Genomic DNA, 27,839 nt, shown 5'->3' on the forward strand with positions numbered 1-27,839 from the left:
TACTCCCTGTGAGAGTCATTTAGAAAAAGAAAAACACTGCTGATGTGAACAGTTAGAAACTCAAAGTGTTAAATTTTCTCTTGTTATCAGATTTCATTACTATACAATAGGTCATTATCGTGCAGCTAGCTCCTAGCTGCAATTTTTACTTCGCATACCAGAGAAAGAGCTGGTATCCACGACACTGATTTAGAGACCTCTAGGCAGTGGAAGCAAAAAAAGAGGGTCTATTTATTTACATACTGCCGCCCTGCACAAACAGGAAGGAATGGCTTGATTACCTTACAGCAGGAATACAGAATTTAAAGAACAAGACAAATCTAGGCCCCTTATGGCCAAGTCCCCAGCATTAAAAACCTTTTTACCCCAATGACATTTCCCAGAGCAGACTATTATCGTAGGAATTAAATATCTTCTTTTGGAGCCTTTGGCTCACCTTATGTTTCATGGAAGCTACTTGATTCTTCTCAAGAGAGGTTGGTTTTCAGAATAAAAGGGAATTTGACAGTGGCACCTCTTCAATGACAGTATTTTTGTCAAACAACAAAAATATTTTATATTCAATCCTAATTCCTTATGTTGGGAATCACCTGTCTCTTTGCATCTTGAAGAAGGGTCTTTGGTAAAAGCACCAGGGCCAGACCACGCAGTTGCCTGAGGCTTAATTTCTCTCTCCGTGAATCACAGAATGGAGTGGCTGGAGGAGGTCCCCAGGGGTGACAGGATTTCAGCCCCCTCCTCCACTGCCCACAGAACTGTATACCCATCAGCCCAAAAGTGAGTCACCTGCTCCTAAAAATATCTCGTGAAGAAAGAGGGATTCTTCATTTTTACTGTTACTTACATGACACTAATACTCCCACTTGTGTATGTGAAACCCAGTTTTCCTAGTCCAGAAGAAGTTAAGGTAAGATGGATTGATTTGGATCTGTTTCTCAAGTATATGATTGACAGAGAGTCACCAAACGCATATTTTTTAGTTCTTTTCAGGGAGTTTTATGGATCCCTGAAGTCTGGGGCTTGACCTCTGATTTCCTTTGAGAAAGCTGAAACTCATAGTTAAATTTAACAAGGTGTTTAATTTTTTTCCTATTTCTTTGAAAACACTAGTAACATTTTGGATCAATTCTATGATGGTTTTTCTATTCACCTCAGTGCCCCTTGTCTCTAAAGTCTGAAAACACCTGTAGAAAATGCCAGCTTCTGATTACATTAATAAAATTCCAGCCTTGACTCCAAAGCTGTGATTGTTCAAGACACCAGAGATACAGAATTATTTACCAGACTTCAGGACAGCTGTCCAATCTAGAAATCCTGATTTTTAAACAAAACTTCCTCTGGGGGTAAAGATCAAAATAATACCCTGAAGATACAATTACTTGAGTGAGTAAAACCAGACTTCCCAATGAAGAGAAATTATAAAGAAAAGCCACAAAATCTTCCATGCTTTGTCCACTTTTTTTTTTTTTTTTGAAGAGTCTCACTCTGTTGCCCATGCTAGAGTACAGTGGCACCATCTCGACTCACTGAAACTTCCGCCTCCCAGGTTCAAGCAGTTTTTCTGCCTCAGCCTCCCGAGTAGGTGGGACTATAGGTGTGCACTACCACACCAGCTAATTTTTGTTTTTTGTTTTTTGGTTTTTTGAGATGGTGTTTCACTCTTGTTGCCCATGCTGAAGTGCAACGGTGCAATCTCGGCTCACCACAACCTCCACCTCCCAGGTTCAAGTGATTCTCCTGCCTCAGCCTCCCGAGTAGCTGGGATCGCAGGCACCCACCACCACACCTGTCTAATTTTGTAGTTTTAGTGGAGGCGGAGTGTCTCCATGTTGGTCAGGCCGGTCTCAAATTCCTGACCTCAGGTGATCCACCTGCCTCGGCCTCCGAAAGTGCTGGGATTACAGGCATGAGCCAGCACACCTGGCCCTTTGTCCACTTTTGCCTGATAGTTCTCAGATTTCTTTTTCATAATCAGAAAATCCTTAACCAAGAGCCCACAAATCACTCATGAGGTATAGGCTGCTGTGATGATGCTATGGTTATCCCTTCAGAAAGCATTCACTCACAACAGGACCTGTAGTTTGACAGGAAACATGCTGACAAGGAGAGAGAGAAAATGTACAGGGATCTACCTCAAGTTATCAGAGCACAAGTTTGGTTTGCTAATGATCCTGGGAGACTTCAGCCCACATGTGGTGGGGTGGGAACCTGGCTTTGAATTTCTTTCATTGTGGGCGTCACTGACCACTTATCCAAAGAGAGAAGAGCACTAATGTATCCAAGAGCTTAGCAAGAACATCTGTTTGGTGGTTTGTCATCCATCTGAAAGAAGCTCGGATGACTAGAACCACCAACCCATCACCTGCTGTAGTGATCCTTGATTCTTGTGGCCTAACATGTACCAACAATGCAGCTGTTCGAGTTGCCCTGAGGCTCCTGGAGAGTAAGAATGAAAAGCCTCTTGCCATGTTCTCCATAACTTTGGATAGGGGGCCCCTGAAGACTTTAAAGATTATCCCAAGAGAAACTTTTGGAAACCTCTTTTGGTAGAGGCAAATCAAGGAAAGAAGTTTTTATGTTGGTGATCAGAGAAAGGCCAAAGAGACCTAAGACCACGCAGACCAACTGCATGCCAAAAGCTCAGTCTGTAGCGTAAATAGCTATAGTACCATTATTATCTCCAGCTTTTCACATAGAGATAGGAGCATAGTAGGGGTATGAGAAACATTTATGCAAATGCCAAAGAAACAGCGTGGCCCAAGAGGAAAGATGACTACTGCCATCATCTTTATCCTGAAGTTCTGAAGAGAAAGATGCAGGAATTGATGAAGTCCTGAATCCACCTTTCATAATGCAAAGTTTGCATCATCTTTTCTAAAAGTTGGTACTTTAAAATCATGAATTTTTAAACAATTGTACTCAAGAGCATATGCGCCAAGGTTTTCAAACAATAAAAGCAACCACAGTATGGACTTCCGCATAGGCCTTTTATAAATAAATGGCAGTAAAGTTCAAGGACTCATTTGTCATTCCCATTTTCAGTAGCCACAGACAAGGAAGCTCTGTTCCATTCTCGGAAAACTCATGGACTTGGTAGTAACTGGCTGTTACCAGCTTTTGGATTCACAGTGTGGCTTGGGGGCTCTTTGTAGCAAATGAATCCCTTTTGATTTGTGGAGTCAGGATTTGAAGTTTTGAATGTCTACTCTTGTCTCCTGAAAACTCACAGTGGTGATGGTAACCTAAGCCTGCCTCCATCATTTTTACTGACTTCCTTTCCTACCTGCGGTCTGGGGAAATACTAAGAATTTTTAAAGGTATCAAAAACATATTTTCACTTAATAGCATGGTTACCTGGTTCTTGAAAATGGCGTTAGAAGAGAGAGAGAGCTCTCTTAAGTCAGCCCCTGGCCCTGGGGAGATTATCCTATAGAGTGGATATAAGCTTCACTCACCACCAGAACTATGATACCACCATTAAGTTTGGAGACAATCAAGAAAGTTTTTTCATCAGAGAACTCCCTCACAGTGGATGCTATGACTACTTGGATCCCAGTGATGGCGCCTCATCCAGCCTAGCCATCCCTGGGAAAAAAATATAGGCTCACTACACCTCTTCTATAACTGGATTCAGAGTTATTACAAGAACTATAATTAGGACCCTCCAAAAAATTCTGCAGATATGAAAGCTAACAAAAACCACGAAAGCCAGGTGATTCTATGTATTCATGCTCTTTGATAGCATATCCTGGGAGATGAGATATAAGACATTTTAGACCACTTTGCAAAGTTAGATAAATTAGCTTGACTAAGACTAAAGTGACAGAAGAGCCAAGAATCAAGAAAGCTTTCCCTTTAGCCAGAGATATTTCCTAGGCCATTTCTCGTGTGGGCTATTCCCATTTTTCATTGTTTGGCATTCCATAGCTTTGCTTACTCATCCCTGCTTAACAAGTACTCCCTTTCATGTTCCCATCTTATATCCTACATCTCATGGACTCCACAACATCTATAAGAATGAAAAAAGGCATGTATCCTCAGTTAAAATTTCCTCTTCCCAATTTTCCACTTGGCTGTGCAGGCTCCAGAAGTGTATTTCATCTTGAACCAGAGACCACATGGATACCTGAACTAAGAACACAGTCTCTTATCCACTAGTCTTTGAGGTTAATATATATTGATAAACAACAATATCTGTTCTATCCAGAGAATTAAAAAATATATAATTTATGTTTTTCTATGAAGAGAGTAAGAATGTTTAAATAACCCTAGGGATTTCTGATAAGGCCACACCATTGCAGTCCAGTCCTGTCAGATGGACTTTTGATTCATGTGTGAAATTCAGCTGAGGCTGGAGTGCAGCCTGGCTGAAGGCATCAGATCCTTCAGGAGACTGCCCAGCTACCCAGCCTTTGCACAACACACTAGGGGGAGGTGTGGAGAGATAAGGAAAGAGAAGCTCCTCGAAGGGCTATAACTACAGGCTATGTAGGGCAGGTGAAATGGTATTAGTGATTCATGCAAGGAATTTAAGAGGCCTGCCCTGCTCTAAACACTCAGCCAGACACCCATATATATGCACAGTGGGGTTTATTTCAGAGCAAACTTTGATACCCATCCTCAAATAAGCAAAACTTTAGAAGGCCAAATAATTCAAGGCTTGGACATAACCCCTCCATTGGAAAACAAAGCACACATCATTCTTTCTTTAGGGTTAATAAGCATTGAGAAATGCTCAGATTTTCTTTGCTTTGTCTTGTTTTTCACAGTGACATCCATTGACCTGCACCTCATAGTCTGTGTAAGATGCACAAAGGAGGGATGCGTCTTACTTAGAACACTAAGCATTCTGCATTCAAGCATATGTGGGCACATGTGTACATGAAAAATTCAAGAATGGCAAACAGATAATCCAGCAGTATATTTGATCAAAGACTCAACCCCCTTTACTAGTGCATATCAGAGATTATTCAAATTTTGCATATTTCTAAATTCCAACTTCTTGGAAATGCCTCTGCCCAAATGAGGTACCATTTGTTCTTGGTATGGCTGCTTCACCTGTAGGGAAGTTGGATGCTGCTCTGAGTAGTCAAAGGGACAGGTTCTAGTTTTCTGTAAAGCCAGACAAAGCTGGCAGAGCAGGAGTGTGGCCACTTTTGCAGCTTCCCATCCTTCTTTGTCTGTTTTCCTTATTCATATGTCTTCTTGTTTCTATGATCACATTTCCAAACGCCTGGATCACAGAATGAGTTGAAGTTCCTTTTGGCCATCTCTGGAGAATGAGCTTGCTCTCCCTCCTCCTCTCTCGTGTCGTCCTGTCTTTGGTTTTATTTTCCCCACCGTGGCATAGGCCTGTCCCAAACGTGGGGCACAATCCCTTTGTCTATTTAGCATCTGGCATGGTTATGTGACAGGCGATATTGCACTTACTCAATCCTACCTTAAATGTCCTGTCTTTTATCTCCCTAGCTCACTATCTGGATAGGGTAGTTAAAGGTATGGTCTTCCTTCCTCTATTTTCCTGTTGTCTTTGTGTGTGTGTTTGTGTCTGAGCATAAAGAAGTGTGTATATAAAAATGTATATACACTGCACAAGCATGATGTCTGGATGCTACTGCATCCCCAGTTTTGTCGCAACATCCATTGCCCAAAGGGGATGGGTTTTCGGTCACAAGGTGGTTGATATACCTGGAGTGTCACAGATGCTCATATCTGTTTGTGACAATACCATTGTACTTTTGTTTTTCCCTCCCCCCTGCCCCATGTACATACACCCTTCACTCTTTCCACCCCATCTCATGTCACCCTGCCCATCTGTTATGGCACCTGGTCCACCAGAATTAAGATGCTGGCAACCAGGGTGGGTGGCCTGGGAGAGGAGGACACCCAAGAGCAAGTTAAGAAATTTTAAGGACTACTTTGTAGTACTATTGTGTTCATTCATCAACAAGCATCTATGGAGCACCCACTGTGTACTAGGAACCTGTGCCAGGGTCTGGAGACAAGGGGACAAACAGACCCCCGACCTCAGGGAGCGGATGGTCTGTTTGTTTATTTGTTTGTTTTCCTTTTCAGAGAAGGCCTGACTTTGGTAAGTTTTGTCTTTGAAGAGTATTCCCTAAAGGCAAAGTAACTCCTTCCATTTTAAACATTTACATTAGTTAGGTGGTATCTGATTTTCCAATTTGGCCACATTGCTCTAAGAATAAGTCTCAGAATAATCAGATATGTGTGCTCTTAAAGGACTCTAAGCTCCTTGAGGAGAAATACCATGTCATTTTCATCTTTTTGTTCTCAGGCCCTAACACAGCACCTGGTACAAAATATGTACTCAGCAGATAGGGACACATATTCTAGAGTCGGACTGCCTGGGTTTGAATCCCAGCTTCAACATGCAGTGAACTAAGTGACCGTGGGCAAGTGATTTAACTTATCCTGCTAACAGGACCCACCTCATAAGGGTGGTATGAGGATTAAGTGAAGTAATGAATACAATGTGCTTAGTATATAGGCAGGAATTATGCTCAATAAGTATGAATTATACTGCTTTATTCATCATATACTTGTTCTCGTCCTTAATTTGAAGGACTTCATTAGCTAGATTAATTTTTGAAACCGTAAAGGAAAATGCTAAATTGGCTTTTAATAAGAGATAGCAACAGCTGTTTTAAAACTTATGGAAAGGGTTTTGGGGAAACATAACTGACTAAATGCTTTTCAGCTGGGACAGCTTTGCCAAGCACAGCAAAGGTGTTGCATAGGATCCATCAGATGGAGGAGGAGCAAGGGTCTTCATATTTCATGTGCTAGTCCTCAACTGAGAATAAAATCATTCCAGCAAGAAAGAGTAGTACCTCTGAGCCTCTTTAAAACAGGCATTTCACAATTTTCATTAGCAGAGGACTCTTCAGGGTGGGCTAAATTTTATGATATTACCATCTATTTGATGGAAAATTTTCCTACTATGTGAAGATTTTTCACATCCGTGAGTCTTAGGTGAGTCATGTGATTTTCTTAAGGGAATAGATATAATGATACCCATTTGATTGAAAAAGGAAACTGAAGTTGAGAAGTTGAGTGGGTCATCCTGGCTCACACTTCTAGTAAGTAGCAGAACCAGGACTCTGCATTTCCTGGCTTTATCCATATTTCAACATTCTATCTTCTGTCACCTTAAGTCACCAAGAATGTCCATAATTTCCAATATATTTTCCTCCATACCACATCTTCCAAACTGGCACCCTCACTGGGAAGTGGCCTGTATTCTTTCTCAAATCACCTGCTCTGATCTTTAGTTCAGAAAATATCATCACCTGAACTTTAGTTGGATTAGGTCAATGAATCATAACTTGTTTTAAAAGGCAAATGTTTCTTGGCAAAATCTAGGTCTGACCCAAGCACTCATCTGGCTGATATTTTGGTATAATGGATACTAATTCTAAAAAAATAATTCAGAGATCTGTCTCTTGGAAGTTCAGGTCTTGTCAGAGTAGAGTATTTTACTGTTCAAAGATGGGCAAGATTTTGTTCATTGCTTCCCAGTTGCTTTGGTAGAGAGTAAAGAAACAATGTTTACTCAACAAATCTGCTGAACTCCTAAGTGCTAGGAAATATGAATACCACACAACAGATATGGTCCCTGCTCTCAAGGTGCCTGCAGTCTAGCAGAGAAGACACTAAAACAAATAATTCCAACGTAGTGTGATGAGAGTTATGACAGGGGAAGTCCAAAGGCCACCACTTAGCAAGTAGCCACCCCACTAACTTAGGTTGTTGGGGCCTTATAGATTGTGGAATTTAACGTAAGGGTATAAGAAAGCATCTGAAGGTTTTTAAAAGCAAAATGATAACTAGATCACATTTGTGATTTGGAAGATCGGTCTGGCCCTATTGTGAAAGGAGAATTGAGGGGGGACTATTGAGAACAAGAAGACCGATTAGCAGACTATTGCTGTCATCTAGGTAAGAGATGATGATGGCTTTGTCTAGGGAAGTGAATATGGAGAGAGAAAAGAGTATAAGAGGACCAGTAAGAGAAACATAAAGAAATGGGCCATTTGATATATGATAAGTGTATTGCATAGCATCCATGCCACTCAACTAAAAAATAATACCTTCAAGGATTCTGAAAGTCTTCTAATCATACCTGGTGCTAGCTGCAAGGGGGACTTCTTCATAGGCCTAAGCAGGAGATTGAAGATAAAGTGGTCCCTTGTAATTCAAAGGGCATCATTTCTTTTGAAAAGCTTTGTTAGCCCTTCTCTAAACTTTAAAATTACATTATTTTGACTCTAGCAAATGCCTGGTGTGAGTCTTTCCAGAAGGGATTATTAATGTCACGTGGGCTCTCTGAATTATTGATGAGTTTCAGGGTTTGTGGAATTAGCCTCAGCGGGTAAGGATGGACATATTGCTTTAAGAAAGTCAGCAAGTCATCCTGGAGGAGTCTTCATAATGCTGGCTATTAGGGGTGTGATTATCCCAGAAGCAAATGGCTGGATGAAAGCAAACGTTGTTCCACCCACAGGTACTCACAGTCCCTCTGAAACTTAGAGGATAGTGCAGATCTTTAGGGTATCACTTGGTCCATTTGAAGAAATTGACTGTGGATTTCCACATTTGTGATTCTCTGTGATTCCACATCTGGAGTTAACCCTCCCTGAGAACACCTGCTCCACATCTTCCAAACTGGCACCTCAATGATTCATTGACCTAATCCCACTAAAGATCTGGTGATGATATTTTCAGACAGCCTCAGAGCAGCATGGACTATGTGCCCAAGATGCCATGTGCCCACAGGAGTTCACTAGAGCAGGGCTTCCCTGAGGGTGTTCTATAGAATGGAATATCACACAGGTTACTGGGTGGGGGAAAGAGTTCTGAAGTCAAATTGGAAAATGCAGTAGTAATGAAATAAGCAGCTTTCTTTATTCTAAGATTTCTTGGAGCCTTTAATGTATTGATATTCGTGTGACTTTCTACAATAAGAGTATAGAATGCAAGGTTTTCCAAACTTATTTGACTGCAGAAGCTTGTTCTTGAAGACCTCATAGAACTACTATTTCACAAGGTTCACTTTGAGAAGTATGGTTTGTGATTATAAGACCTATTTTAAACCCTTCCTTGAACAAAGTATGGTATAAATAAAGAGAATATAAAAAATTTTAGGGCAGATGATATATCTCATCTCTGTTAATTAACACAAAGTCCAGTATCCTCCAGGTACTGAGTAAAGTTGGTTGAATTTAAGAACAGAATCAACTAACTTGAAGTTGTTTTGACCTTCTCTATTGGGTCAGTGATGCCAGAAGGACCTAATGGATCATCTCATCCAAATCCTTATTTTATAAATGGGGAAATTGAGACCCAAAGAGAGAAAGTAACTTTCCCAACTCCCCCCATATTAGGCCAGAACCCAGGTCTCTTGTCCCTCTCATTGATTCATTTTAACAAATATATATTGAGTGTCTGCTGTGTGCAGGCACTGGTACATTCTAACGGAAGAAGTAAGACAATGAAACTAATTGCAGAATTGATCATTTAAGTATCCTTGGGACTGTTGCTATTGAGAGAAGTACAGTATGCTAGGAAAGCATGAATGGTGGCCTGCACTGGGACTCACAGCCCTGAACCCATCGTGCCACCTCTCACTGCACTGCATGTTCATGGTGCCGTGAGACAAGCCCAGTGCTTGTCTTGATTGTTTTTGGCAAGGATTTATTTATGAGGACCATAGCTTTTGACCTAAACATTATACAACTTGGACTGGCAAAGGGTTATTTTCTTGTTTATGAATTTCTTAGTGAAGTTATACAAACTTAAAACAAGTAAATCCAATAATAATAATAATAACAGCTCTCATTTATTGAATGCCTATGTATGTTACCCACTGTGATAAATAATTGGTATATATTATCTCATTTAATACTCTCAGGTACTCTTAGAATCAGGTATTATCTCCATTTTACAGATGAGAAAACTGAAGCTTAGAGTTAAATAATTTGCCAGTTATAACACAAGTAGTAAGTAAAATGATGGTGCTAGGATTTGAACTGAGGCTGATCTACCTCCAAAGTCCTCGCTCTATTACGACACATGGCTTTTATTAAAAATTCAGGATTAAACGGTGTAAAATTGGATCTGCCCTAGAAAATCAGGATCTGAATATTTTTAACAAAAATTTACTTATTTTAGAAATCTATATAAAGTGCCTAGCACAGTGGCCAGCCCTAGTAGACCCTCAGTACATGGCAGCTGTCTTTGTCTCACCATCCTGAAGCATCTAAACCAGAGGCTGGCAAATTACAGCCCACAGACCAAATCGGGCCCATCACCTATTTTTGTAAATCAAGTTAGTTGGAGCACAGCCATGCTTATTCATTTAAAAATGGCTGCTTTCAAGCTATAATGGCAGAGTTGAGTAATTGCAAGAGACCATATGGCTCACAAGCCTAAACTATTTATTCTCTGGGTCTTTACAGAACAAGTTTGCTGACTCTGATCTAGATAACTGCCTCAGTTTCCTATTTTGCCTTTCTGTGAGCCCCACCTGAGGTTATGGGTACAACATATGATATTATATGCCCTCTGCCCAAAATAGAGAGAAGGTAAAGGTGAGTAGAAGATTCAGATATTATGTTTGAGCTGTATGCCAGGCTTTGTGCATCATGCATACCTTATTTAACCCCCCCAACAACCACAGTTTGTAAGTAAAAAGACTGAGGCTCAAAGAAATTCAATAACGTGCCTGAGTCACACAGCCACTGAGTGGTACAGCCAAACTCTGATATGCCTCTCAAGCTTGTGCTCTTACGCGAGAGATACTCTTTGCCTCTTATAAGAGGCTTTATCTTACAGCAAAAGAAAGCAGTCAGCTACCATTCTTAAAGATCAGACCCTACTTCCTCCATGACTAATTCCAAATACAAATGAGGCTTAATTGAAAACAAGTCCCAGCTGGACAGACAAAAGTTGACATGAGACTAATTGAGGAAAAGAGAAAACTGTGATTGTTTAGATCACTAAAGGTGGCTGATGTTAGCAACTGAGTCAGAGTGCCTGGATAGCCACCTGTGTGTCACAGCACTGCTCCTGGGACTCACTTTTAAAACTTCTTTCTCAATCACTTTTTGGGGTGGCCATGCTGGTAGCCTCCCATCTTTCCCAGCAGGCTCCTACTATACAGAAACCCATAGTCCACAAACACTTCTGGAGGAATCCCTCCTAGGCTGGAGTATACAACTGTTACATGTTTCTTCCTTTGAATGGAAAACACAGTGGCCAGATTGATGGGTTGTTGTGATGAACATCTCAAGTGGAAATAAACATGTTATTTTCTTTTACTTTGGAATAACGGTCAACTATCTAAAAGTCCTTGAAACACTCAAGTTTTAGATTCTGATTGATCAGCTATTTAGTGAGCGGCTACCTTGGCCCAGATCTTGTACTGGGCAGCAACTTTCACATTTGTTGTCCCATTTAAGAATAATGAGTCAATTTCCCATTACTTCACGGCAGAAGATTCAGTTTGTAGCCATATTTGGAGCACTTTGCTGCTCATAATAACAAAACAAATGAAGCTTTATAGCTGACACAGTGCTTTCACATCCATACCTCTCCCAAGACTGAGCAGAGGCAGAAAAGAGATGGAAGCCTTGCCAGTGACAGGTGGTTTTTGATAGCCCCTTAGAGAAGGGGGTTGGCAGGATTGTTAATGTAAGGACTTGAGTGAAAACCAAGTGGCACAATAGAAGCTGAAGTGAACCATGTAACTTAACATATTCTCAACATAGATTTCTGAGCCACAAACTTGGAGAGGTTTAAAGATGTGGCAATCAAAAAACCTACAAATCTACTTTAATAGTATTTTTTTTTAAACTTCCCCACTTTATAATATGGTCCAAGCAGAACCAACACAACATCTAAATATTGCCTGACCCTTCTTGATCAAATCGTCTACAGCCCTCTCAGATGGCCACACCTGTGTTAAGTTCCCACCATATTTTGTACATCTCCTTTAGGGCATTTAGCAGTGAAATTTTTTGCCTATATAAATTTGTCTCCTTTGATAGGCTTTATGCACCTCATGAATAAGAATAGGTCTTATTCATTTCTGTACCTCCAGTGCTAGCCCAAAGAAGATGCTTAATAAATGACAGACAGGCAGGCAGATGTGCATATGAGCGTAATGAGAGCAGAGCAGCCTGGCTGTACCTGCGTTGCACTCACAGACAGCCCTAGTTAGTGTTTCACAATGGCCATCACAGCTCCTCTGGGTGCAGGGCCTTTTCTAAGTGTAGCTGTAGACAAGATGGTAAGAAAAAGCCCCAAGCCCTCTTTCTCAAAGCAAAGACAGTTGTTTAGGAGAAAATAAGACAAAATAAATGAAAAGCCTAGGGTCCAATAAAATTGACCTACTATAAGAGTTGGAAAAAATAACGCCCTTTAGAATGATACCCAGGAAGTGCTGAAGGAAGCGAGGAATAAACACAAAGGTGTTTCCTTTGTGCTAAACAGCTGCCAGAGATAAGAGGAACACATGAGAATGAACAAGAAGCAAGGATCAGGCAAAAAGTTCTATTGGTTAGATTCTGACAGGCCGACATCCACCGACTCCAGCTCCAGAATCCCAGTCACTTTTGAAAGAAGGGCTTTTAGATACAGAAGGTGTGGGTTTCAACCCTGTCCCTGCCACTTCTGACTGTGCGACCTTGGCAAGTCCTTTCACCTCTCTGAGCCTCAGTTGCCTTCTCTGTAAAGTGGCAATTCCTAGTGATACCTGCCTCCCTGGGCTGCTGTGGGCATTCGTGTGCTGATGGATATGAAGGCATTTTGCAAGTTGGCAGGTAGCGTGTGAGTGTGTGTGATGGCGGTTGAATCTGGGTGATCAGACCTTGACTCTGTACTTTGTCTTTCAGAGGGTTGCCCTGGGTTGTGCAATGGCAACGGCAGATGTACCTTAGACCTGAATGGTTGGCACTGCGTCTGCCAGCTGGGCTGGAGAGGAGCTGGCTGTGACACTTCCATGGAGACTGCCTGCGGTGACAGCAAAGACAACGATGGAGGTAGGGCTCTGGCACCAATGGGCTCCAGGCGGCTCCAGAGGGTGGGAGGCCCAGAGTGGAGAATGGGTATTACTGAGCTAACAGGCCACCAGCACACCAGTCATCCAGTCAGGGGGACCTGCGGTGCAAGCAAAAAAGCTGCATATGTGGCTTAGGGATGAGTGTGTGTCACAGGTGTTCCATTTGAATCAATTAAAATTAACTAATGTAAATGAAAGTAATTGATATCCAGCAGCCAGTATAGAGGAGAAGGCATATGGAAGAAAGGTTTCTAACTATTCAACAGTAGGATGAGATGTCTGGCAAAGTTGTGGGTCCCCCTCACTGAAGATGGATAAGAAGAGACCATCTAATTCTTTATCACAGAAGCTGCAGAGGGACACTTCTCCAGGGGAGGGAGGTTGAGTTACCTTTGGTCAAGGTCTCTTCTCCCCTGATTCTGGGGGTTACCCTCACTGCACACCAGCAGACACCTTTTGTAATAGAAATGGCCTTTGCTTTGGGTTTTTTTAAAGTGCTAGACAGTCAAAGCCCAAGGAAGGAGGTGCTCATCTTTTAGAACATTCATTAGCTGAGAGTGAAGACCTGAGTTCTAATTCCAGCTCTGGCTTTGACTCCCTGTGCATCCTTACACATGCTGTTTGGTGGCTCTGGGCCTCACTCTCTCTGTTAATAAAATGAGGCAGCTGGCCCATAAGTACCATTTCAGTCCTTATCTTAGTCATAGAATTAGCCTTCATTTTTCTGTTGCATTAACTTGGGTAAATACAACCATAATGTGTTCTACTTTCCCACCTGGAAGATACATCAGTCCTTCCTGATTCTCCCACTCGCAGGTGGTTATTAGGAGAATGAAAAGATAAAGATATGAAAAAAACCAAAACAGTTAACCCTTTCTTCCTAATGATAGCCTAACAGTTAGTTTAGTCCAAACAAGTCTATGTGGCTCCCTAATATTTATACCAAAGGATTTTAATATGTTTCACAGTGTAGGAAATCAATAGGTCAGAAACTCAGCATTCTAACCTTTGGGAATTTTCTATTTAGAGGGATTCTCAAACCCCAAAGCACCATAAGAATTAAAAGGCCAAGTGTGTGATATTGTGATTTCTGTGGTTTATTTGCCTTCAGTGGGTTTCAGCAGCCTAGAGAGGGCTGTTTCGGAGCACTGGTCTTTGAGCCAGGCAGCTTTCAGCCCTTTTGCCTGCTGCCTAAATCCAGGAGGTAATTGGGTCTGATGCACCCAGGCCCAGGCCCAGTGGAGCAATTGTCAACAAGGAGCTTGTGGGGTTGGCCATAGTAGCTAGGCAGAAACAGAAGGTCTATGTTCTCCTGAGATCTTGGAGGGTTGAAATGTTCCTTAATCTGAAACTTGTGGAGTTCATTAATTTTTGTGCTCCATAAATATCCAGAGTTCTTCTTTTAGAATTGGGCCCTATGCTAGGCATAGAGATAAGGAAGTCCTGTCCCTGTACGCCAGGACCTCAAATAGAGGAGAAAGACCACAAGTTAAATGCTAATGAACTGTGATAAGTGCTGTTGTAGAGTTATATATTGGTTGTTGTGGGAGTAGGAAAGCATTCTTCAAGAAGGTGACACTTGGATGGGTAGCAGTTTCCTGGAAAGGAAAGGGCTCTCTATTCAGAGACATCATTATGGGCCAAGCTAGGACAAAACAGGGAAGGGCAACAAGCACCCCTGTCTTCAGGCAAGGTAAAGTGCTTTTATATTTACTCTTCATAGGAAAGAGATGTCAGCCTACATTATCTGCATGATTTCCTCAGCATTCCCCTTCACTTTGTCTGTGTAGGCACAATTCCAGTAACTAATAGTAACACTCATGTAACAGAAGAAAAGGGGAGAGGAGCCACCCTTCCCTTCTCACGAGTCAAAAGTCTTGGCCAAAGCCTTCAAACAGCTGTTGCACATCTGGGCAGCGAAATAACTGCATGTCTTTAGGAAATGTGGGGAAAGGGCGCACCTCTCTCCCTACCAGTATACATACAAGTGTAGGTTATAGAACAAGGCTCATTGATTCTCTCCCATGAAATGCAATTCAAGTATATCCTTTATTTGCCATACTTCAGAGCCAGCCCTCCTAGCACAAGAATGCACCATTGGTAACATGGGGCATGGGCATACCGTAGCCCAAAGCCCACAGCTCTGTGGGGAGAGAGAGGTTCTTCTCATAGGAAATGGGGCTGATCCACAACCCAGGGGAATAGAGCCTCCTCCAGCTGTTCTGAGAGATGAGCCAGTAGGAAGTGGAAAAGATCAACCAGAAAAATCCCCAATTGTGGGAGAATATGCCACTTGCATTTTTGGAGCATGTTATGGGCTGAAATGAGCTTGCACATAGTTTATTCACTCACTCAACCAATGTTAACCAAGTGTCTACATTGTATCAGACCCTGTCCAGGGTACTGGGGCTTCAGAGATAAATAAGACACAGTCCCTATCCTTGTGAAGGTCACAATCTAGAGGGAGAGAGAAACAGGAAGTAATTGCAATGCAGTGGGACAATTGCCAGGATAAAGGAGCATCCACTCATTCAACTGATATCAGATGCCTGGGTGCCCTGCTGGGAACTGTGATGTGATTTCTGTCCCATGGGACTTTCAGTCCAGTCAGGAAGACATCCCATGGGTCATCATGGTTGGGAATAGAATCAGCTGGGAAGGCCAAATTGTTGAGGGTCTCTGACCTCGGGTTCTCAACTATGAAATGAGGAAACGTCTCACCTCAGGGCGCTCTCAATTCAGTGGGCTATCCACCCATTGCGGGAGCCAAGGGGAAGGTGCCGAGGACCCCTGCTTTGCAGGGTGGCATAGATGAAACAACCTTAGAGAGTGGACTGTCCCCAAGTGCCAAGGGTAGTAAGAGTTATCGCCACTGGCCTCTTTATTACTCTGAGCCTTGGCCAAATGGGGGCAGTTTTAGTGGAGGGAGAGAGGAAGAAAGGAGCACATGAGTAAGCCATATTTGCACTGGGCTACTTTCAGTTCAGCCAAGCACACGTTTGTAGGGCTCCTGCTACCTACAAGGCACCATGCTTCTTTCCAAGGAGACGTAAAGACCAGTGAACATGGCCCAGTCTTTCTCCCTCAAGAAACTCACAGTCATTTTTAAGAAATTGTCATCCAAATGACTCAGTCTGATGGAAGCAGAATTAAATGAGTGCCTTTATTTCAGCCATGACAGGGTATACAGCATAATCCCAGATAAATCATTCAGGCTGGAGAGAAATTGTGTTAGAGTCTCACTGAGTGGTTGTTCTTAGATGATATGACTCAAGGCTTGGAGAAGGAATTAACAGAGTTTAATGTTGAGTAAGAGGATTGAAAGGGACATCAGAGAACCTTGACTTTAACTCCCTCTCCTGCATGTTTACAGACAGGACAAGTGGAGCCCAGAGAGGAGAGGTGACATCACACACATCATAGTCACAAAGCAAGTCATTACATGACCTGGACTAGATTCTTCAGCCATTCCACATGGTCTTGTGAACCTAGAGCACTTCTGCCTTCTCCTAGTGATTTATCCTCCACCTAGAAGTGTAGTGTGAGTACTTACTCAGATTTAAGTAGGCTGCAGCAGTACCGCAAAGCTTATGAGAGTGTAATAACTTGTATGTCACTTTACAGTTTGCAAAGCAATTGTGCATCCACCCAATAACACTGTGAGGAATGTGGCCTTATTATCCCCTTACTATTCCCTCATGATAAGGAAAAGGAAGCTTAGCGAGTATTTTGCAGAAGTCACATAGCTGGCCGGTCGCAGAATCTGCCAGAGTATATGAGGTCTGGCGACATTAGAGCTTCTCACTGTGTCCAGATCTCAGACATATGGCCCACTGTAGACCCCTGTAGCCCTTCAAGTTATCTAAGAATTCCTGGTTACTCTTCTTTCCCAATTTGCTGGGTTTAAAACAACACATTTTAAATTAAACTTGAATTTCAAGTTTCATTAAGAATGCTACAACAGTGTTTTTAAATGATGAGACAAAAAGAAAAAAGCTGCACTTTGGGAGGCTGAGGCGGGTAGATCACTTGAGGCCAGGAGTTCGAGAACTGTCTGGCCAAGATGGCAAAACCCCATCTGTACTAAAAATGCAAAAACTTAGCTGGGCTTGGTGGTGTGTACCTGTAATCCCAGCTACCTAGGAGGCTGAGGTACGAGAATCACTTGAATTTGGGAGGTGGAGGTTTCAGTGAGCTGAGATTGTGTCTGTGCACTCCAGCACTCCAGCCAGGGCAACAGAGGAGGACTCTGTCTGGAGGGGGAAAAAAAAGGAGCTAAACAGTACGACTGAGCCAGGGAGTAGCTTTATTGGTTTGTTTTTATTTTCATGTATGATTTTTGGCTAGATTTAAACATGGAAACAAGATCCTTCATGTGACTCGATGACCGCCGGTCTCCTAATGCTCTCACCTTGGGCACTGGCTCCTGAGAGGGACCAGAAGGCAGACAAGCAGAGGGGCCCTAACTCACCCACTCAAAGTGAAGCCTCTGTGTGCCCAACTTGACAAAGAAGGTGTGCCCCATTCGTACTGTGTGCCTTGAGTACATACTGACTAAGTGCAGACACATGCATCTTCTCATTTTACCCTCTTATGGGGATGTTTATTCATGCCCATTTCAAAGATGGTACTACCATGTCCCAAAGATGCTAAGTCACTGTAAAATGAGGATAATAATGCCCACTTTGCAGGGCTGCTATGAGGATCACAGGTTATATATTTAAAGGACCTGAGAGGCAACATAGCACAGTGATTAAAAGTACAGGATCTGTACCCAGATTGTCTGGATTCAACTCCTGGCTCCCTGATTTGGTCACTGTGTGACCTTAAGTGACGTACTCAACTTAACTCTAAGACTTAGTTTATCAACTACAGATATCAGTTGTTTCTCCTGCTCCTTTCCACCTGCAATCACAAAAACATGATATTTATTATAAAATATGTATTTGTAAATAATTATTTTTAAAAATTGGAATTATGTCCTCTATAAAATTTTACATTCTATTTTTTCATTTAATATTATGGTATATTTCTCTATATAATATGTTTTTATCTTTTTCATTTTCTTTGTTAAAGTCTGTATTCCAGACTGTTACACACTCTTTGCTAGAAAAGAATCCGAACGTACATAAAGGAAAACAACAGCCATTGTTGAGCACATTCCTGAGTGCCAGGCACTGTGCTAGACACTCTGCACACATCATCTCCAGCCTTTACAACAAAGTTGCAAGGCACACATTTACATACAGGGAAACTAAGGCTCAGAGAACTGAAATGATTTGCCCAAAGTCACACAGTGGCTCAGTGGGAGAGCTAGGATTAGATTGGAACCTATGTTTTTTAAAAGCCTCCAGGATAAAAACTCCACTGGATTTTAAGCAACCAGGCCTTTTCTGATAAAGGATCTTTAAGTAGCTTCAAGGTATGATAATCTCTTTTGGTGCTCTTGGCCCCATGAAAAAACAATCTTGGATAGATTGTTGCAATAGATAATTGAGAGATGCAACCTAGAAGGAGAAATTTCAGGAAAACTGAGAACAAAGGTCTCTGTCTTCCCTTTTCCTCTTCATCTCCTATTGCTGGAAGGGAGAGTTCACATAAAGCCAAAGAATTTAGTCACCCTTCAAAATATCTCTAAACCACATTTCTCATGATAAGAGACAAGAGAGAAATTGACCTTTAAAAATCTTGTGTTCCAACGGGAAGATAAAGACTTTGCAAGCCTTTTGAAAGGAAGCACAGAATTTATTATAGCAAATGACAACATCTTCTCCCTAGTATGTACAGACGGGGAGACACATTCCACCTTCCACCCCCGGGGCCTCCGCAAATGCTCTTGTAAAACAGTTCTGTGGTCAGACTGCAGACAAGAACGAGATAAGGTTGGCTAATGGGTCGTCAAGCCAAGGAAGAGTTAAGCCTGCAGAAAGACTGATAGGCTTGCTATACACTGTCCATGGGGCTGTGAGGTTAAGGAACCATGCAAACAACTAAGGTACAAAGAGCTTACTAGACCACAGATTGCCCCTCATTGCCCCAGCCCGCACCCCCATTCTCCTTTTTGTCCTTGCCCATTCTTTTAGATTCAGTTCAAGTATTCTGTCTTCCAGGAAATAACCCAGCCCCCAGTCTGAGTTGGGGTCCCACCTTTGGGCTTCCACAGCCCCTTTTGCTTCCTTCTTCTCCAACACTCAGTTGTCTGTGTCTACCCCACTACACCAAATCCTTTAGAGGCGTGACTCTGTTTTACTCCTGAACATCCAGTACCTAACAACAGGGCCTGCCAGCCATAATGGGTGCTAAGTGAACGTTAACAGGCATGTTCCCTGTGTCTCTTTTCTAAAGAGAGGGATGAGCTCCTCCTGTAGGGAATGGCTTCCATCACACCCCATGGCCCTTGATGGGCCCTGTCAAGCTGATGGAGCTGTCTAATTTGAGATTCTCACATAAAAAATGCATGCATTTATTCATTCATTCAACCAATGTGATGCTTACTGTGTGCAAAGCACTGTGCTATGCGTTTGAGATACAGAAATAAACAAGTCAATTTCTGCCCCCTGTGGAGAGGCGACAGAGCTTGGGAGCCAGAAAATCCGGAGCATTGCTATAAAGAGTTGTCCACTGTGGAATTGTGCCTGACAGCTGGATATACAGAAAGATAATGGACCGAATTCCCAGCTCTGCTCTTTAACTAGCAGAACGATGTCAGGGGAATTACATAACCTGAGCCCCAGTGTCCCTATTCGTAAAGGTGAGAAGGTTGGCCTCGCCCCCGTCTTTAATAACACGCTCCTGCATACCTTTTACTTCCTGTGAAAGTCACAGCAGGCTAGCCACCAGGGGACATGGGTCTCTGGCGTTTAAAGGCCAGGAGGTGGCCATCAGGCAGGCCCACAGACTTGAGACTATCCCATGTACCTTTGGCCTCCCCGATGCGGATGCAGACACGAGAAAGGGAAATGAGGGGCCTAAGGACCCACCACTTACTGGCCACCATTAAGGTCACACAACAAACAGGAAGCTACTTCTAGTCAGTACTGCAACTGTTCACTCAAAGAAGGGCCACGTGGCCAGCAGAGGACTCGGCCCATGTCTGCACCCAGCCCCTGTCTCCAGGGCAGGCTCCAGAGAACAGTTACCAGAGTGCGAAAGACACTCAATCTCCAGGGCAGGCTCCAGAGAACAGTTACCAGCATGCGAAAGACACTCACATTTCTTTTGTCGACTTACTCATTCACTCTTTTAAACCCTGGAGCTCTTCAGCCATCCTGAGAGGTTGGCAGAGACTGGTATCCTGGTTTCACAGGAGTCAATCGCATCTCGGGCATAGGAAGGATGTGCCCAGGGTCTCATGGCTAGAGAAGGGCAGATACAGGAGAGAGGCTGGGTCTTCAGGCATCTAGCTTGGATATCTTCCTCCCACGCACCCCTTTCCCTAGTTCTCCAGGTCATTTGACACCTACCTGCAAGGTAGGCATTGAAGAGGGATCACAGTGAGAGGATGGCAGGGCCTTCATCCTCCAGCCAGAGCACATAGATGAAAATGTTAGGAGAAGCCAGCCCTCCATGTACCAGCAGCAAGTGAGCACCACAGAGCTTCAAGTTCAAGGGTCAGGAGTATGTGAACCACTTTGGAGTGTTTCATTTAGTGCCCCCAGATGCTGGCCCCCCTTCTTTTTTCCCCTTTTCTTTGCCCTCCACTCCCCATCAGGGGCCACTCTTGAGTGCAGCACTGCTGCACCCCTAGCCTCCAGGGCCTGCCTGGCCTTTTCCACATTTTCTTCTGCCTCTTTTCACTGTCACCATGTAAAAGGGGGCATGTGTTTAGAACTTTGAGGAAAAAGGAAATTTCTAGGGAAAAAAATGTTCTTTCCCAAAAGTTGGGGTTTAGGAGGGTTTTATGGAAAATCTGAAGGGAATAGAAGCAAATCCTCTACTTTCCTGATTTTTTTTTTTCTGCTGTGATAATGAGAGTCTCTGAATGGGAATAGCAAATATAAAAATGCAGAGAATTTATAAGTCAACCAACTTATGTATAATATACAATTAGGTGAGATATGAAGTATTTGGAAACTATAAATGTTTCCAAGTCACCCCAAAACCAGAGAATCCCCCGAACTGTATGTTGATGTTTCTAGTCTATCCCAAAAATTACATTTCTGTCCCCACAGCATGCTTTTTTGTCTTTTAGTGTGAATCATCTAAAATTTGTCATCTACGCCTAAGAAAATTAAATTGTGAGCCATTCTCCCTCACTGTAGAACAGCCATATGCACTGTTTCAGGCCACCATATGCTACATTTGAAAATATAAAGAGGGTTTTACTCAGAAGCTGGTCTTGTAAACTGCAGCCTTTGAAAAGAATGCTGTGAGCCCTGCTCATTTGTGTGTCTCATTTACATAGAATTGCCTCCATTGGTGGAAGTTTTGTCCGCAGTTACTACTCAGCAAATATTTGTTAAATAAATGATTAGGAAGCATCACCACAGGAAGGTATAGGCATTAATCACTCCCACCTGTGAAGCATGGAGTAAGACATTCCACAGTGCCACAGCCTCTCATAAGAGCACAGTTTATGTGATATTTCCATTGTAGAAGACCCCAATCTGCAAATCCCCAGAGGCCTCTGCTACCCTAATTTACAGTGCATTGCTATGACCATGTTTATCCACTTCAGTTCTCTAAGGCCCAACTGCATCATCCAGAAAGGGCTGTCCTGTAATGTGTGTGTAGGGAGGGGCCAGGGTAGGGCAAAAGAGCCTGTTACCAGGATATGGTTCAAGGGAGGCTCCTGGGCAGGAGCTAATAGTAACTATCATTTACCAAGTACTTGCTTAGTTGCTAGTTATCATGCTAAGTGCCTCACATCCATGATCTTGCCTCATTCTCACAGCATCTTTATGAAGTAAGTTTGATGATTCATTTTATAGATGGGAGAACTGAGGCTCAGAGCTCTTGCTGGAACTCTTATTTTCAGCAAAATGGCCAACTAGGTCATACAGAGATTCTCTGATGATAAGGTACAACCATTCGTATATAAAATTGAGCAAAGAAGAAAAGGGAGACAAGGGAGCCCTGGATTCTAGAAACAAGATGAAGCTGATGGGCCAGAGCAGTGGGCACAGGAGCCCAAGCCACAGCAGGCCTGGAAGATGTGCAGGATCATCAGCGCCAGGGAGACTCAGAACAGAATAATTTCACAGTCAGCAGACAGGGCACATCCACAGTGGGAGGTTGGAACTGAGGCCTCGCATAAAGCTGGGATCCTCAAAGGCTACAAGTCGCATGAGAAGAGGACTGAAAAAAAACGCTGCCTACTAGGCCAGAAGGATGACATGGAGGCATTTCTCTGCCATGGCTTGTTGGAGGTGGGAGGTGTGCTAAGAGACCAAGCCTATACCTCAAAAGACCTTGAAATCTAAACTGACACACTAGAGCAGTCCTAGAACTCCAACCTAAGAAATCAACCTGAAAAGTGGTCCCAGACAAGCAGTACCCCTGGGGTGGCCAGCTGATGTAATCAGAAAGCCACCCTGGAGGGTTAGTTCAACCACACAAGATTTCCATAGGAAAGGTGAGCCTTCCGAGAATTAACAGAATCATAGAACACACAGGAAATGATTGACCATGAGCTGGAGTCAACAACTACAACATGCAGAATGATGACCACTCCCAAGAACTTAACAGCCTGAAAAAGACTATAAAATGAATACACCTTTAAATGACTAAAGAGAGAAAATGCTGTATAAAAACCACAGAACAAGACAAGATCAAGAAAGAAACAAGTGGATTTTGAAAAGTTCCAAATAGCGTATCCAGAAATTTTAAAGAAATTTTAAAGGAAGATAATTTAAGTTAATGACCCAAAGAACAAATTAAACAGCAGACCAGACACAAATGATGGGAAAATAAATGAAGTAGAATAGAGATTTGAAGAAATAAATTAGGATAGAATGCAGATAAAAAGATGGAAATTAAGGAAGAGGTTGAGAGACATGAAAGCTAGGAGAAGAACCTTTAAGCATTTAGTAGTTAATTTCCTGAAGACTAGAGAGAAAGGGAGAGGGAAATATTCAAAGAGCTCAAAACCAAACTTTGCAGAACTAATGAGAGGCACGAATACTAATTAAACGGCCATGGTGTGGCCTATCAGTTCCTATGTGGGGGAGGCATGCATGCTGGGTCCCATGCTTGCAGACAGAATCTCAACCTAAAAGTTCCTCTCTAGAAAATGTTTATCTCATTGTCACAAGACATCCAAGGTAAGTTTTGTGCTACACACTTGGCTATAGAGACAGATTGGTGAGTCTAAGGAATTAACCATCCTTCTTTTTCTCCCCTGTTGTGCATATGAAGAAACTGAGGTTTAAAGAAGTGAAGTAACTTGAACCACGTCACACAGTTTGCATGGGAATTGGAAACTGGGGTCCAAATCCAGGTAGTCTGCCTGGAGAGAGGGCTCTCTTAAGCACTGCGCATTTGGCCACCGATCACAGAACAAAAGGCTCCGTCAAACTCTGGTGTCCTGTGATGTGGATGCTGGATTCGTGGGACAGGACTGACCTGGGTCAGTCATTTATTCATCCCTCAAACCTCTGTGGATTACAGTCACTGTTCCTGTCCAGGTCTGGGCCCTGGGATACTGAAATGAATCAGACAACCCCTGATCTCTAGGAGCTCATCATTTGGGTTGCAGAGTGTGGGGCTCAGGGGACAGAGAGAAAATCAAAATTATAAATATGGAAAGAGACGTACTGTGATGGACGTTGCCCAAGAGGCTGGAAGAGCACGGAAGAGTAGTGTTTCACTAAGATTCAGAAATTCAGAAATTCATGTTCTCTGCTTAAGAAATAGTTCCTAAAAGTCTCTCCAGAGACATTACATGCCTCAGAAAGAACTGAGTTCGGATTCTGAGTCAGCTTCTTCACTGACTACGTGACCTTTACCAAGTTACTTTACCACTTTGAGCCTCTGGTTCCTTTTCTCTAAAATGAAAGTGACAACAGTGGCTACTTCATAGAGGATTCAATGATGCATTCCTCGTAATATATTTAGCACAATGCCTGGCACTCAATAAATATGGCAATTCATCATCATCATCATCATTTTAATATAGATATTAATAAGAACAGCTGTCATTCCTGGCTAACCTCCCCCAGGACTAGAGAGCAGACATCCCTTCTCACAGGAAGCAGTTCTTTCCAGGTGCCACAGAGCTGAATGTTTATAAAAGGGTAAAACACAGGCTTCCAGGGACTGCTTTGGTGGTAAACAAGACCAGGCAAGAGCTAATAAAATTTCAAATTAGCCATGACTTTTCACGGCCCTTCAATTGTGCTAGCTGATTTAATGGTCAACATCCCTGCTCACTGGGATTGAATAATGGAGCATTTCTGCAGAGTTACGGATGAGACAGCTGAATCTGTCACGCTAACATCAATAGCAGAATGCAAATAACCCTCAGCTTGGGCTGTAATTATGTGTTTAAGCGATGTCTGACAGGGGCAGCATGAGAATGTGTGATGGAGCCTGCTGACTGCCGGAGAAGACAGGTGCTTTGCTAGGCAGTTGTATCTGGGAGCTGGGACAGGAGCCACAAGTTAGGACCCAGATCAATGCTGGGGTGAGGGGAGGCATTCTTTCCATATCTCAGAGTGAATCTAGCAGGTAAGCAGACAAAGGATGAATGGCTCTTCATGTTGATGAGCCATGTTCTAGGTTCAGGATCGGGAAGGGAAACTAACCCAGAGTTACGCACTATGATACCATGTGTCAGATACTATGCTAGATTTGGGGACATAATGCTGCACTTTTTATCTATATAACAAATACTTGTATGACACTCACTCTTATTATCCTCCTTTAAGAGATATGGGAAACTGAGGCTGAAGAGTTTAAGTAACTTGCCCAAAGTCACACACTAGTAAGTTTCAGTGCCAGGATTTGACCCCAGACAGTCTATCTCTGGAATCCATACTCTTTTTATCACTATCTGCCTTCAAGGAGACCATAAGCTTTTCAGCACTATGCAGATATGGGAGAGAAACAGAAAGGCTTTTTGTTACTAATTTATTAAGGAAAAAACTAGGTTTTAGGGCAATCAAGTAGCTTACCTGAGGCCACACCACTAGCAAGGAGGATCGGGGACACCGAGTCTAGCCAATGCATTTGCAATACTTTGGTGGGCAGCTTCTGTATTGTTAACTCCATCAAGAAAACTAGAGAGGTAGGTATGTCACTGTTACTCCCACATTATTGAAGAGATGGGGCTCAGAGAGACTAAGTACAGGAACTTGTCCAGGGTCATTCTTAGGGGCCATACTCGGTCTTGAACTTTAGTCTCTGAACGTCATGGTCCTCCTACCATAGCACACTGCTTACTTGAATGGGACGAAGTTACAGTTTTCTGGCTTTTATGGACTGGCATTTGTCACAACCCCTGCTTCACTGGTAAATTCATTCAATTCCCATTCGTTTATTTGTATAACAGTTATGTTTTAAGCACCTCCACTAAGTGCTGGAACACAGAACGTATCTGTGTGCTCCCACAGTGGTGGGGGAGTTTGCCAGAGTCACACAGCTGAGATGCAGCAGAGCCCGAATTTGAACCCAGGCAGAAATACATGTCGTTAGACTGTTGTCTGCCGGCAAAGCACACAGATTATGACCCTGGGCTTTTCCTGTCCCCCACTTTGGGCACTATCTGCTGATCTCTTTGTTGTCTGTTTTGAGCTAGTCTGTTAATATAAGGTGCCTGTAAAAGTACTTTGATATAATGAGGCCAAAAATCTGTGATCTGGTGGACTTTCTTTGTACGTTGGGAAGATAGTAGAGCTGTAATACAATTTCCAGTCCTGAAGAAGTCCATCCATGTGGTAAAAAGAATTCCCTGCTAATGGCAGCTCTGTCAGGGATCTGAAATCATCCAACAAACTCGAAAAGCACAAATATCCCTGCAGCCTCCTCTCCCAGAAAGCAGAGCAGGCCTCCAGAGGGCCGAGGACTCAGCCGCAGGCCACACACTTACACTGCGGCTGGGAGAGATGCTGACAATTGCTGCGCCTTCACTCCCAAAGCCAGGCAGTCACCAAGGCTTACAGTTTTACCTCCTAAATGTCTCTCAATACCATCTACTTCTCTTAATCGCCACTGTTACTACTGCAGTCTAAGCAACCTTTATTTTCCACCTGTGCAACCTCAGTGATGCCCTCTCCTCCTGTCTGGCTCCCAGCTTCCACTGAGGTCCCCTTCACTTTCAGCAGTGCACACCAGATGAAGTCACCTCCTGCTTAAAATCCTTCAGTGGTTCCCATTGTCCTGAGGGTGAAATTCAAACTCCCTAACCTGGCCTGCAAGGCCCAGCCTGGTATGCCCCTGTCAACCTCAGCAGCCTCATCTGGTGCTCTTCCACTCACCTTCCGGCCATCAGCATTTGAATATAGCATCACAAATGTTCATGTGTTATCTCACTTCTGGGTCTTCATACATACAATCCCTTCTATCTCGATGGAAGGAAAAACATACAGTACAGACACTGTACACTTACTGTCTCTCTCTCCTTCTAGACTAGTGAGCTAGGACCACATCTGAGTCACTTGCATCTCTTTGGTGCCCAGCAGAGACTTTGGCTTATATCAGCATTTAATAAAGTTTTTTGAATGAGTGAAAAATAGAGAAGAAATGAATTAAGGCATTCTGGATAAACATGGCTGATTGAACATAGCAATATAAACCACATGCTCTGTCACTCCTGCAGATGGCCTGGTGGACTGCATGGACCCTGACTGCTGCCTCCAGCCCCTGTGTCATGTCAACCCGCTGTGCCTGGGCTCCCCTGACCCTCTGGACATCATCCAGGAGACACAGGTCCCTGTGTCACAGCAGAACCTACACTCCTTCTATGACCGCATCAAGTTCCTCGTGGGCAGGGACAGCACGCACATCATCCCCGGGGAGAACCCCTTTGATGGAGGGTGAGTCCGAGGGCCCCAGCTCCAGCCAGGGCTCTCTGAGTGAGAACTGAATCACTCCAGAGCCTCTTTTGGATGAATGAGGGTGGGAGGAAGCCAGGAGAGTGACAGCATCCATGGTTCCTGATGGAATGTCAGGGAAGGCAGATATAAAACTACTATCCAAGAGCTTGGAATTTTTATGAGCAAAGTTTTGTTGCTCCCACTGGGTGACAGATGAAGAGAGTGAGAAACCAAAGGTCCAAGGGGAATCTTGGATCAATACCCGCTTTGCAGTCAGCTCTTACTGATCCTGTGGTCTCCAGATGAGCTGAAAGGCATTGATGCTGCTCACCCTCAAAGCAGACATCCAGAAGATTTTGCTAGGCAGGGGTGGGTGCATCTGCTGCCATCCCAGGCCACATGCCCATACAGTCTTCCTGTTTTCAGTGGTGTCATCCATTGGACAGTTTTTTACTGAGGTCTGTCAGGTCCTTTGCTGGGATTGCAGAGATGAGCAGAACACAGTTCCTGCTTATTGGTCACTCCCAGTCCACTAGGAAAACAAAAAAAGGGACAGTTACAGTGTGATTCGGCCAGAACTTTGTCCCCAGGGCACTCTGGAGCACAGAGGATGTACTCCTGGGTAGGAGGGAGGCCAGGGCTTTAGAATCAAGTCTTAAAGAGGAGAAATGGTTAACTAGGCAAGGAAGGGAGAGAGTGTGCCAGGGAGAAGGAAGAGCTCATGCAAAGACCCAGAGACACAAAATAGCTCTCTAATCTCTGCACCCTAGATCAGGGCAGTG

General features: G+C 43.3%; 1 protein-coding gene across 1 annotated transcript in view; it reads left to right on the top strand.

Moving 5' to 3' along the window:
- TENM4 (teneurin transmembrane protein 4) overlaps nt 1–27,839 on the top strand; it is a 792,673-nt gene that overhangs the window by 667,538 nt on the left and 97,296 nt on the right. Inside the window, exons 17-19 of the mRNA XM_011989697.1 lie at nt 5,470–5,496; nt 12,918–13,064; nt 26,841–27,057. Coding sequence (XP_011845087.1) covers nt 5,470–5,496; nt 12,918–13,064; nt 26,841–27,057 — 391 coding nt within the window. The remainder of the gene's footprint in view (nt 1–5,469; nt 5,497–12,917; nt 13,065–26,840; nt 27,058–27,839) is intronic.

This window comes from Mandrillus leucophaeus, unplaced genomic scaffold, assembly GCF_000951045.1.
Source record: "Mandrillus leucophaeus isolate KB7577 unplaced genomic scaffold, Mleu.le_1.0 Scaffold360, whole genome shotgun sequence".
Classification (NCBI taxonomy): Eukaryota; Metazoa; Chordata; class Mammalia; order Primates; family Cercopithecidae; genus Mandrillus; species Mandrillus leucophaeus.